Source organism: Harpia harpyja, chromosome 1, assembly GCF_026419915.1.
Source record: "Harpia harpyja isolate bHarHar1 chromosome 1, bHarHar1 primary haplotype, whole genome shotgun sequence".
In the NCBI taxonomy this organism is placed as follows: domain Eukaryota; kingdom Metazoa; phylum Chordata; class Aves; order Accipitriformes; family Accipitridae; genus Harpia; species Harpia harpyja.
In genome coordinates, this window is record NC_068940.1 from 72,982,713 (window position 1) to 72,996,651 (window position 13,939).

Consider the following 13,939-nt stretch of genomic DNA (forward strand, 5'->3'; position numbering starts at 1 on the left):
CATGTGACGTCATGTCCAGTATATAAACTGGGGGGAGTGGGACTGGGGAAGATCACTGCTCAGCAACTAACTGGGCATTGGTCGGGGAGTGGTGAGCAATTGCATTGTGCATCACTTATTTTGTATATTCCAATCCTTTTATTAGTATTGTCATTTTATTATTGTTATTATTATCATTATTAGTTTCTTCCTTCCTGTTCTATTAAACTGTTCTTATCTCAAACCACGAGTTTTACCTTTTTCCTTTCAATTCTTTCCCCCATCCCACTGGGGGTGGGGGGGGAGTGAGTGAGCTGCATGGTGCTTAGTTGCTGGCTGGGGTTCAACCATGACAGTGAGAAACCTTGTCTCTGAAATACACACATACATTTCTGGAACTGCATTCCCTAATGGGTATAGCCATGGGGATAAATACGAAAGTAGAATAAACTTCCGCTATTAAGCTTGCAATAATGTCTCTGAAGACTGAAATTAAAATATTTTTTCTATATTCTTATCTACCCTTTTTTTACCAATGTTATTTACATTTGGTTTTTTCTTGTAATTCTATTGTGAAATCCCCATTTACTTATGAGACCAAGTAGAGAATCTGTAGAAATGATTGCTTATTAGGACCAGAAGAGGGAGCTCCAATTAATATTTTTATTTATTAAGTTAAAGCAGTATGTAGCGGTGTAGAATTTAAAGGTAAAGGTTATTTTAAAATATTCATTAACAGTTTGATATATTACACCTTTAAATTAAAGTAACAGATTAACCTCTCCGATTGGCATCTGTAGTAATGGCAGCATACGTCAGAGTTAAGGTAAATGGCCTTTTTTAATCTTTGAATTTGGGCAACTGAGCCTTCCATTCCCTTCTCACTTGGATTCCAGCCACCTCCATCAGTCACTGTACGACCTGCATGCAATCCCAAGAACTCTCTTTCCACACCTGATATCTGAACAAAAAAGCAAGTTGCCCTGCACCAAATGCCTTCAACCTCACCTCTTTTCCTCTGCCAATCAGGCACATAGAGGCATTCTCTCTGATGGGAATCAGAGCTTTGTAAGCTTCTGGCAACTCTTGCTATACCATCTCAGTACACACATACCACCTGAAAAGTCTTCAATCCCAGACATCTTCAAGTATTTTTAAGCACAAACTGACTTACACCTCTCTGTTTTCAAAGGAGACTAACAAAGTTAGCTCAGGCTCTGCTTTTGCCTCCTAAGCTGCAGCCTCTGACAGTTATTCTGTACCAAGTTCTTGCTGTGCTGCTTCGCAGATTTAAACCACCACACAAAGTTACCGAATTTTAAATTTTCCTGTCCCCCACCTTTAACACAACATATGCTGCCACAGCTGTGAATATGGGCAAAGAATACAAAAGCACATCTCCCTTCTTGAGGAAGTCTGTGTGATGGATTAGACATGATGAAAGAGTATCTGTTGGATATATAAATTGATAATAAAGCCATACAATTATTTGTTTACATGCAATAAATAGCATATCCATTTCCACTTAATGTTTTCAGAAGTTTAGTGTAATAGAATCATTGTTATGGACAGTATCAGACAGAGAAATCTGGGATAAAGTATACAAGCAGGATCCCTTCAAGTAGCTAGTAAGGATGTGTGGAAATGGGTTTACAGGCGTACAGAACTTCACATATAAAAAAATATTTATACTTTGGCAAGAACAGAGCCTAGAGAAGCATGAGAGAAGGGTATGTTTGAATTTTATGTAAAGGCGATGAAACCAACAGAAAGAAAAAAAAAAAAGATTTGAAGGAAAGATTAAAATGTCAATATTAACAAAACGAATCCTACCAAGTAAAAATCCATGAACAAGATGAGTCCTAAGGACTCTACAAATAAAGTGCGCGCGTCACAGGACTGTAAGACATGTATTTTCTTTGCCCTACTACAATGAAATATTTAAATACATGGTTATTCTCTCAGATCTTAAATAACAGTTCTGTAAATCTCTAAATATGATTTTCCATCCTCAAAGGAATATCTATGTAACAATTATGAAGATTACAAATGCATTGATTAAAGTACCAATCTTTATTACAAGAAGATAATTAAAAATTTAATTTCAGCAATAGAACAAAACAGCAGAATAAAGAAATGAAGAAATACAAGCGTGCAGGTAGGGACAGTGAAAAATACTCTTCAATACAACGATTAACACTGTGCCATATAATAAGTATTTATTAATCTCCTGGCTTCTTTGATGGCACTGGACTTTTTTCTTTCTGTTTAGCAGCCTTCTCCTTTTTCAGCTGTAACAAAGACAGACACCAACAGTGGTTCAAGAATTAATTTGCAAGTCGGCTAGCAATGCAGTATTAAATCTCTACATCCACTCACAAATTCACCAGAGTGATAGATGCGGTGGAGCGAGCTACAGATCATTATTAGCCCAACCTAGTATCGCTTACTTTTGCACCACAGGACAAAGGAGTATTTCCATAGCTCTGCAGCTCCTCCCCTATTCAAACCAGCGCTGCCTTTATCTCTGATAATGGCAATCTAGGTATTTATGTATCCCTCAAGTCCAAAGTGCCTCACAAATGTTCATGGGTTTATCTTTATGTCAATGAAAGGTAAAGTTTTATTACAGACAAGTAACATACACAGTTAGACTAACCAACATGCACAAAATCACATAGGAAGTTTGTTGCTGAGGTAGATGCTAAACCTCCGTCTCACTGTCTCCTCACTGACCCACAAGGTCACATCTTCCTCTCGTAAGATTTTTTTACACAGGTAGGCTCTTGCAGCATGGTATGATTTACCAACACACATACATTTAACTCTGCCATTTTGTAGTAAGACTATTAATCCAAACAAATATATCTGTTGTTTTTAGAAGCAACGCTTGTTCGTTCTCAAGTATTGTTACATTAGTGAATGAAATTCTATTTAGAGCAATTACATAAAAGGGATGCATGGACTTTTGCATCTCATGTAACATAAGATAATCACGTTGCTATCAAAAATGCAAGGAAAAATAAAATAATATTTTTAACATGCTTTTTTTCCTCATAAAATAGTGTCAAAAGGAAGCAAAGCCCCAGCCCTGATTTGGATGTCTACAAATTAACTCACTGCTAAGCAATCCTGTTGTTGGTCTACACAGAAACTAATTTTAAAATATTCTTCCCTATTTGGAGGCTTGAGGTTTGTATCTGAAATTCCTACTACCTTTGGCAAAGAAAATAAAATCTTACGGGGGGAGGGGGGGCAAGAAATGCAGCAATTTGGATTTGGTGGTAACATATTTTCTCCTATAAACTGATACTGTATTTGTAACATCTTACCATATTTTGTGATGATTTCCAAAATAAAGAAAATTATTTAAAATTTCACAAAGCTAGAACAACTTTCTCATTAACAAACACCTTTTTGCAAGCAGCAAGCGTAACAGCAGTTAAGATTTTAAAAGTTAATTATGCAACATTGCCTTACAAAAGAATTCATGAACAGTCAAGACATACTCCCAGCTGAGATGGTGGAGCTAAGGAGGTAATGTGGGGAAAGAATAAGTATTTAAGCATCTAAGTAACCTACACCACAGGGCATTTAAATTTAAGATAGTAAGTGGGGTGGAGGAGGCACCTCTAAGGGGGTGATTCAGGTCATATAAGAAAGACGCACCAGATTTAGCCCAACTACACAGACATTCGTAAGGAAAAGAACATCATAAAGTTTTATAAATGAGGTAGCAAACACATTCCTAAATGTCACAGGGAACTCTTCTGTAAGTCTGCTTTGTTGTGTCTTTTTGTCACATAGTAAAATATTTTGTTGTTCTGTAATGGAGAGTTACCTCAATAAAAATCTGTCCAGTTAAGACAAATACCATCATGACTAACCTCTGAAATCCTGCAATAGCTCATAATTGTATTTAAAACTTTAAGAAGCTAGTGTTTTCTCAGGAAGAGAACAAATTATGTACTGCATTTATATGCCACTTAAACCTTACATTTATCTTTTTTAGACATCCTCTTGTGAAAATATATTTGAATTAAGCAATAAATGTAGTAACTTGCCCGTTCTTGGTAACGTTTTTCAAAGTAAGCCATGTCATCATCTTCTGAATGCTTTCCATGAGAAACTTGCCTTGTGGCACTAGAACCACCTGAAAAAAACCCAAAACCAAAAACAAACAACAAACAAAGCCCAAAACTTTTTTCATTGATGATACTTGCTATTCCATTAGGTATGTTCTACATTTGGCAAAACACATTCAAAGTGAGAACTCACCTTTATAGGCAAGTAACAAACCCCAGCAATTGGGACCAAAGAGTAAGCCCTTTAGCGTAGGCTAGCAGCTATTATAGTCTTGGAGGAGTTCAACAGTTATATTAATTGCTAAATTCTTATACTAAATAAGAGACATAAAATAAGCATAACTGATTCCATGCAGAAAAGACTTTCTGGCAGAAGGCAGTTTCACAGGATTGTGCTGAATACATATGATCCATTCAGATATGATGAGCTTCTAGTAGGAATTAAAAATTAGAACAACCGATCCAATGCATAAGTGACACAATTAATAGGGAAGATACGAAATGCTAGAAAAAAATCATTAAAGTTAAAAAGCACATCATGAGCAAAATTAACAAGACAGTTACTCTAAGCACTTCAAGCACATGAATGGTGTAGTAACTTTTCACATAACAAGGCTTCAACACTCATTTAAATTTTTAACTTTGATTTTAGCCCTAAGCATCCTTCAACTCATCCATAAAACCAATTAATTTTATATTAAATACTTCTTGTAAAACAGTATTATCCTACTAATATAGCACCTGCTATCTGTGAGATGGTTTGAGCAGAACTAGAAGGTCCTTCAAATGCTTTTAGAAATGGATGATCCATGCTGGTAACAAGGGATTCTGCAAGTTCAGCAGGAGGAGTCCCTGTTATAAAATAAGTTGAATGAAAACAAAAATTAATTTCAGGAGATATATTAAGAACATACCAGACGGGGTCAAAACAAGGCTACAGATTCATATCTACTATACTCAGTGCAGACGCCATAAACTCAAGTTAACAAAAGCATTACAGATGGCTTCAAAAGAAATGAAAGCTTTGTTTCTTTAATTACTATGGCTATGCTATAGTTCCTAAACTTCAGACAAATCTAGGAAACCAGATCAGAATTTAAAAAAGAAATAATGAGTACATGGCAATAATAAATAAAACAGTATTTCAGGACAAAATGTGACCATTACTAAATGACACAAAATCACAGAGCAACAGAGGTATCAAGGCCAACTAACGTGCCTGTCAAAAATAAAGATCTACAAATGACTCCTGTTTTTTTTATGCTGAACAGCTATTAACCTTGGAGCTTGGGAAAAAAAAAAAAAAAAGCTGTAACTGTATAACCAAGAAACACCTGGGCAGTATTAGGCTAAAGGATTAACATAAATATAACATGGAATTATTAAGAGAAAAACAGAAGTTACAGAGTCCTTTCTAAAAGATACACTCCACTTCAGCCAGAAGCTACTGGGCTGAACACCATAATTGTTGATAAAGAGGTTTTTTATCAGTTCACTACAGGAAGCTGGACAAGATGGTCATAGTGGTCTCTTCACACCTAAGGACTGCTGGAAAAAAAATATCTGTCTTAAATCTTACTCCTATTGATCCACTTTGCCTTCGAACTTTGAAAATCTATGTTGAATTACTACTTTTCAAAACTACTTAGTTGGAGAATTAAGTTTCATCTCAGGTCAGCTGCACTTACCTATTCCACTGTCATTGAGTCTCATGTAGCCTTCTGCTAGTGAACTAAAACCAGTCAGTCCTCCCATAGCAGCATAAGGAACATCCTGCCCCACAGGCTTTCCTTCAGCTAAGCGCTCTTGTTAAGTTTCCACGACTGTTTCATGAGCATATGTTGGCTGACCACATGCACAGGTAAAGCAGCTATGAAAGCCCAAACACTTGGAACCTAATTAACAAATAAATAAGCGTAATGAGTGAAATTATAATGGAATTTATACTTTACTGCAGCCAAAATGGTGTTTTCCTAAACTGATCTCATCAAAAACTAGAGCTCCTTCACTACAAAAGCATCCAGCTATGCTTTCTATTTGGAAACACGTACGTGATTTTAGGCAAAGCAATCAGCTATCTTTGCTGAAACCTTTTACAGCCTCTTTTCATCATGGTACGAAAATGCTGTATAGAACAGGAGAAAGGATGAAGGTGGGGATTAGATCATAGGGGTCGTCCAGTCTCAGGGTCTCATTCAGTCAAGTTTTGAGTACCTCCGAGGATGGAGATTCCACCTCTCTGAGCAGCCCAGACCAATGTTGGTCTTCTCCTGGAGCAGACATCTCTTTCCTAATATCTAACTGGATTTCCTATGTTGCAACTTGTGTCCATTTCCAATACTAACACCCTTCTCTATCCCTCCCCTGACAAAAAATAAAGAGAAAAAATTCTGTCAGTGGGTAAAGAAGACAACCTGCCAGAATTTTGGCAGTATTATCTCCAAAGGTGTACAGCATGTACCAATGTTGCACGGCCAGAAAACTTAGAATCTCAATTTATGACACAAATCACAATTTAAATGTCTCTTAAAACTAGCAAAATTATCTGGGTAGTAAACAGAGGCTGTGGCAACAGCAAAATAGGTTCTACATAAGAGTACCATTAGACTGACTTTCAGGGGGCTTTTAAGCTTACATAGCCACAGGATGTAACTGAAATAGTTACACAAATGACATGTGACATTCAGAAACACAGACTGAAGTGAAGTGATATATCTGCCTAAGCTACAGCTAAGACTGTCATCAAAGCCCTGCTGGAGCAATGATGTGAAGAAGAAATTGAGGAACTGATTTTGCAAATATTTCATTATACAAATTACCCTGCTTCCAACTCGTGTTAGAGTTCATTTTGCAGGGCACCAAGAAAGAATTTTTTTAAGTCTTGTGTAATATGTAGAAGGATCACATTCTTGGAAATGTTAAAGGCTTTTTCATATAATTTTGGGCACTCCTCAATAACAGAGCTCTTACTCTGGATACAGAATAAAGTATATAAAACATATAAAGTGCAACAGCAATATTTTTTCAATTATAAAGAGAGTACATCTCCAATTTATCTATCACATTAGATTTATACAGCACCAGGCTAGACTAATACCAGTACATTAAAACAACAAAGTCCAAAATAGGAGCAAGTCTTGGCACTTCTCTGTGTAATCTCTGAAGCCATCAGAAGTGTCAGGTATTTTTGAGAAACACTAGAAAAAGTGCATAAGGTAAATGATTATTAAAAACACTGTGTTCTAAGGATTCAGTCTGAATCATCCAATTGCACATTTAAGACTTTCATATTACTTAGAGCAAATTCTTGAAAGACTATCATATAACTATTTCATGTTTTATTCTGTGGGATATGATTCTCATCCAGCAAAAGCTGTTTATGATTTTTCCTGTACAAATTACACGGACTTCATGAAAGAAATTTACTGACAGTACGGAACTCTAACAAAAAAAGCTTCAGCTTACTTAATTTGAGGTTTCAAACTAAAACATCTTTATGCATTATTTAGTTTTTATGGTTAATAATTCCTGCTGTTTCATTACAATAACCTCAAACAACTGAAGCACAAAGCTTCCTCTTAATGCCTTCTCAAACCTTTTGCTTGAAACTCCATTCCCATTTGCATTTCTGGACCCACAATCTGTATGCTCGGGAACTGCTTTGTTAGAGTGCTAACTATTCGGGAACAGAGCACTACTTCTTATTGAGTTGAGAAAAGATATAAAAATACATTAACATTATATTCAACCAGGCAATAGAGGAACAGAGATCAACACTTCCCTCTCTCAAACTACCAAGTTCAAGTAGAAAAGTCACGTGCATGCAGCAGTGGAAATGACAAACTGCAAATTGGGTGCTTTCATACTGCCTAACTTTAGGCAGCTGTCTCCATATGCACCTAACCGAATCATTCAGAAACTTACTCTCCTTCACAGAACTTGGGGAACCTAAGGTTGTTGTTCTAAACCCTCCTGTGCAAAAGGTGATGTCTTCCTTCCCATTTCCCATCCTTCTGCAAGGACCAAAATACGCATCAGTGACAAGTGCAGCACGTACCTAATACTCTGGGCAGAATACAGATCCCTAACGTACTGTTCCTGTTAAGTTTCCTAGCAAAGAATGCTGCAAGACCATCAGCAACTTGCAAGAGTTACATGAAAATCCAGGTGCTGCACTGTGCTGATCAGCAAAGTGTTTGCATCTACAACGGATGGGCTATGTGCCATTTAGAGGGACATAGTGATAGGACTGGCACTGACAACGGCTCACTCTACAAGGCACACAAATAGGACAGTCTTTGGGAATCACTTCATAGTCCGTTTTGTGTTGCTTATACCTAAAACAGGCAAAAATAATAACTTTTATAACTTTGTTAGTATTAACAGAAAACTAACTGAAAGGCTTTTTATCTTACAAGTTCTGTTTTGAAATATCTTTAATTATATTAATTACTGTTGTTAATTTTCAATTAAATTCATAATATCAGGTGCTTTTACATCCATTCATTATGTAAATATCACAGATCCTTATGTTTCATTTTGACAGCACTATCAGAATCAATCTGATCTACAATAACTCATGCCTTAAAGCTGAATTTATTGAAGACTACAAAATCATTTTGGTCTCAAAAAATGTATTGAGATTTAGATTAAGAACAGTTCTTATGATTTAAAACCTAATTTTCTCAACCCTTAGACCTTAAATTAACTTGCCTATACTGTACTGTAATGTATCTGAAAACATTTTACATTTCCCTCATTTTAAAAAATACAACAGTGCAAAAAAAGAAAAGATACCTACCGGTGAGTACAAAAGCACAGTGTCTCTGGTCCCACAAGCTTACAGTCCATGCCAGTTGGTGATCTCCAGCTCACATACAACCTGTTCTGTAACCGAATTGGTAATACTTTTCTTTTGTACTCCTCATATTCCTCAGGGGTAAAGAGCTTTCCTCCATCGTCATCACCTACAATTCTGTAAGCATGTCATAAAAAAAACCCATAAGAACATGTAAGACAATAAAAGTAGGTTTCTCGAGATATTTTTTTCAAATAATATATACCAACACTTTTGCTGTAAATGCAAAATCCTATCTTTCATAGTACTGTTCTAGTGATACACAATTAGCAGAATTATAGCTGAACTTTAGAGAAATTTTGTGAATAATGCTCTTTTAAAAAATTTGCTCTGACGGACTGAAAACCAGCATTGTAAGAGAGAAGGAAAAAGTAAAGCCAACTACCAAGCCCCTTTTCATACGGCAGAAAAAGCAATGGGCATCAAGGGTTGTGTAACCAGCCAGCTCTGCCTCAGGCTTCTTGAATGACCTCTGGCAAGTCACTTCACCCATCTACACCTAACCTTACTGCAGACTTGTATCAGGTTATCAAACCTTAGCCTAGCCTGAGGAAGATTATTCAACTGCAAGCAGGTAAGCACACTGCCATTAAAGTAACAAACACACATCCAAGCAGTCTTCTACTTTGCAAGAAGTCTATGCTAGTTTCTGCACATAATGTTGATCGCAGCTGTATCCCACACCGCAGACAGGCCCATTTGTTTAAGCTATCACTACGTTCAAATTCAAGGTCACTGAAGAGCGGGAACTCTGGAGCAGCATCCAGATTCTACATTTATGGAGACAACTGAAGACAGTAAGTAAAATCCGTAAAATACAATTTAGACTTAATTGCAGCACTTACCTATGCTGAAGGTTAGTTTATTAATGTCCATAAATATTTCAGTTATTGTTACTGTTGTTAATAACAGTATTGTTCAGTTATTGTTTAGGGTGTGCTAAAACATACCGAATGAGAGATTCTTTGTCAAATATTCTGTGGATTTGTACATTGCCGATAACGTACAGCACCAGAATAACATGTCAACACATCACTGTCATTTGCATGTCAATCCAGCTGACACCCACTGAATCTAGGGCATAACTACCTATGTAAGAAAAACCACCACGCCTACATCTGGTGTTTTACTCAAGGTTTTCCTAGGCTAAATTAAGACCACATTTCAGCGTTAACGATCCAGTTCGCGTTTATTTTTGCTCAAGATCCACTCTTCAAGAGGAGCGCTGATGAGATTAGCAAAGACACGTAGGAGTATGAGGGCAGGCGTCCATACGCTGCAAAACTTAATTCACGATGCGCGAAAGCCCGTGTTTCCTGAAAAGCGGTGCCGTTGGCAGATTACCCTCTCACACCACGCCGCACAGACGCACGGCCGGGCAGGCTGGTGCGTAGGCTGGACGTCAGAAAGCGATGCGTTACTTCCCTTGCGGGCAGCCAGCGTGTACAACGTGCCTTCACACCGGCGAGGCGTGCAGGCCTCCCGGCCCTGAGGCCTGCCTCTTCACCGCAGCCGCTTCAGGGCAGGGAGATGCTCCTCCTCCGCAGAGAGCCGCTCTCGGCCACCTTCGCGGAGTCAGTCAGGGCACGTCCCGTTTCGCCGATAAATGGCGGGGGAAGGGTTGGGAGGGGACGTGGTGACACAACGAAGCCGCCGCAGACCCCGAGGAGGCGGCCTCAGGACGGCGGGACCGCCCGGGCTGCGAGGATCTGTCTCCTCAGGGGAAACCCCGGGCCGCGGGCAGACCGCAGGGGAGGGAAAACCGCTGCCACGGGCCTCCCGCCCCAGCGGCCTCCCCCCCCCACTCCCTCCCGCCGCGCCGCCCCTCTCTCCTCCCCAGCGACAGCGGGCGCGGCCCGGCCCGGCCCTCCCCTCACCGCCGGTACTCCGCGTACTCCTCCAGGGCGGCCGCCTCCACCTGCAGCCGCTCCATGCCCGGGCCCCGCCGCCGTTGAGCCGCCGGCGGGCAGGGCGGCTGGAGCGCTGGGCGCGGAGAGAGGAGGGCGAGAGGCGGGCGGAGCGGCTGCGGGCCCACGGCAGGTGGAGCGCGCCGAGCGGCACGTACCGCAGCCGAACGGCGGGCAGGCGGCGGCGGAGGAACGTGCCTGTGAGGACGAGGTCTGTGCCAGCGTGTATGGGCGCGGCAAAGCCCGCGGCCAGGGCACGCGTGGGTGGTCACACAGCCTCCGCGGGGCGGGGGGGGCGGTCACCCCTCGCACCCTGCTGTCAGAGTCGGAGGAGACGCGCTCGGGGCACGCAGCGGTACACGCAGGTGTGGTGCCTCAGAAGGGGCACCGACACAGCCACCCACCCGCAGCACCAGCCACCCAGCAAAGCCTGGCCACCCCCAGCCCTCCTGGCGCCCGCCCCTGCCCCGAGCTGCCGCCGCCGTTCAGGCCTTACCTTGCACCACCGCGTTTCTGGCGCGTAGGTGAGGGGTGGTCGTGGTCGGTCGCTCGTTCCCTGGCACTCTTCCATTATAAAATACAAGATACGCTCCATTATAAAATACGTGTTTCATTATAAATTACATGCTTTGTTCATAGTTCAAGACAAAAGGAGGCCAACTTCGGGAAACGCTTGTCACCGAAGATGGCTCTTAGACTGGCAACCTGCAATTCCCAATTCCTCTCCATGTGCCACAAACGACGCCACCATGTTGAAACAACTCCTCCAGCGTGTTTGCAGGCTGCAGTAAATAGAACCATAGAATCATTTTGGTTGGAAAAGACCTTTAAGATCATCAAAATAGACCACGGGCTGCTATTTCTGATACTGCACTGTGTAAATTGACCGCTTCCACTTGATAGAAACATACTGGTCACATCGTGACTGAACAGGTGAGCAAAAGATGTATGTTTTTCTTACCTGAGCTTTAGGAAATTGATATTTAAATTGTGCTCTGCGTGGTAGCATAAGCTACGAGCCCTCAGACTGTCAAAATGAGACCCAAGAGGGTAGGCTTTTTTCCATACAATAACATGACAGGTGCCTGTCAAAAAAGGTACAGCAATTCAGGGAAATCTCCAGATTGTTTTGCACTGGGCAAGCCACCAGCAACAAAGCAGAAGGTGAAGAGAGATGTCACAAGGACCAAGACAGCATTTTGCCAAAATGTCCCCCAAAGAGAGATGACACAGCAGGGAGACTCTCAGGTTTCCACCAGTATCTAAATAAGGTGATGGAGCATATGGTCTGGGCATTTGTCCTGTGGCTATGCCACATGTATAAGAAATTTCACCAGAGCAGCCAGCACTGCAGTACAACACACGTGTTCTGTCACACTGAGATCTGAACACAAACCAGTCCCTCCTAAAGGCAGAAAAGATAGGGGTGCAAGTCATCACTGCAGTCAATACATCTTCAAGTAAGCTAGCAGAGGAAAATAAAACCACACAAAGAAGTCAGGATTGTTTCTCCAGGGAAAAGAAAATTTCTCCTGTGACTAGAACTTCAAAAAAGAAACAGATGGGTGGAGGGAGAGCTTGAAAGCAGGACAAGCTCTGCAGGCAGGGAATTCGAATGTACTGAGGAACACACTGCTGCACAGGAACTGCACAGAACCAAAGATCTTTGAGATACCTTATCTGTATGCACATTTCACTAGTGCCAGAGATCCCAGCACTGCCAATAAAGCTGGGGGGGAGAGCTCTGGCAAGCCTGGTTCACGCAGAATGAGCAGAGCTGCTATGTCATGGGTTGATGGACCTCATCTGTGCAAGATCTTTGTTAAAAACAGTGCTCTGAAATACAGTTTGGGTTTGGAGAGCAGAGCCATGTTTCTGAATAAGGCAGCTTTTGGTGAGGGCTACAAATGTTAGTCTGGATTATACTTTAGTATCAGATTACCTGTGAACAGTGAGTAAGAAGGTATTGAGTAGGAAATAAAAAGTTAATTTTTTGTGGGGCACCTGTTCTGTAACTACCTTCCACCTTAAAAATTGAGGACTTATTCCTGGATTTGATCACAGCAAGTGTTTTCTGCAATAAAGAGACAGTGTTCAGCTTATTAGCACCCCAGCATCTACTTGGATCCAAATTTGTGCTCATAGACTTACTTGGGAACAGATATAAAAGGTGAAGGACTTTGTAATTAAGAAATTGAGTTCTTAGCTAATAAAGCTATTTCAAGCACCCATTGTTTTACTGTCATAGCATGAGCATTGGAATACATTTTGGATTCAGAAAACCCTCTCCTGTCTCGCATCCCTTCTAAGAGATTATTAATGGACATCCAAAATAAAATTCATTAAAGACTGAGTCAAACCAGATTTTCCATGGCAAACTATCGAATAATTTTGAATTCCGGGGGGGGGGGGGGGGCGGTGGGGAAGGCTTTCTGCTACTGTGAAGAGGCTGTGCCACAAGGTAAGTAAAAGGAACAGAATCCAGATGGCAAGTTTTACCTCCTATGGCTGTGATGTAGCATACGGACGCTGCTGGCCCAAGATCTCTGAACACTGATCAAAGTGGGTTGAACATATGGACATTCGCTTACAGTACAGCTCTGTGAGACCTAAGGTGCTGCCTACACATCAAAGGCAACAGCTTAATGCTGCACAGGGTGTTGACAGTCTCTCTCAACACCCTCTGTTAACAATAAAATGTGTGACCCTTTAAATGTTTAAAAATCCTTACAAGTTTGACATGTGCTTTAAAATTCATCTCAGTGAAATACCTATGTAAATTGAAGATCGCCACTTCATTAATGCAGGAATAAATAATTTAGAAATAACTGGTTTAATATTTTAGACCTCAAGTCATCATTTTGAAGTAGCAGTTAGTCACTCTATGCGTTTGGTTAATGACTATCTCTAATTAGCTATTTTGAAAACGAGAAGAATTGAAGTTGTGTAAAGAATAATGGAAACAGTTTCCATCAAATTTTTTCCTCCCTCCACATTTGTTATCAATATTCTGAAATACTTCAAATGTAAGCAGTACTGACTTATTATAAACTTCTAACCCTGACCATATATTGTGCTACAATAAAATTTAGTTTGTGTATTATTAACCT

General features: G+C 40.5%; 1 protein-coding gene across 1 annotated transcript; it reads right to left on the bottom strand.

Annotated features, from left to right (window-relative positions):
• Window positions 1-628: 628 nt before the first annotated feature.
• On the bottom strand, window positions 629-10,925 carry FAM221A (family with sequence similarity 221 member A). The gene is given in 7 exon segments (XM_052799989.1): window positions 629-2,270; window positions 4,044-4,132; window positions 4,806-4,916; window positions 5,753-5,959; window positions 8,211-8,401; window positions 8,866-9,039; window positions 10,800-10,925. Coding segments are annotated over 7 exon segments (897 nt in total). The 5' UTR covers window positions 10,856-10,925; the 3' UTR covers window positions 629-2,201.
• Window positions 10,926-13,939: the final 3,014 nt, after the last annotated feature.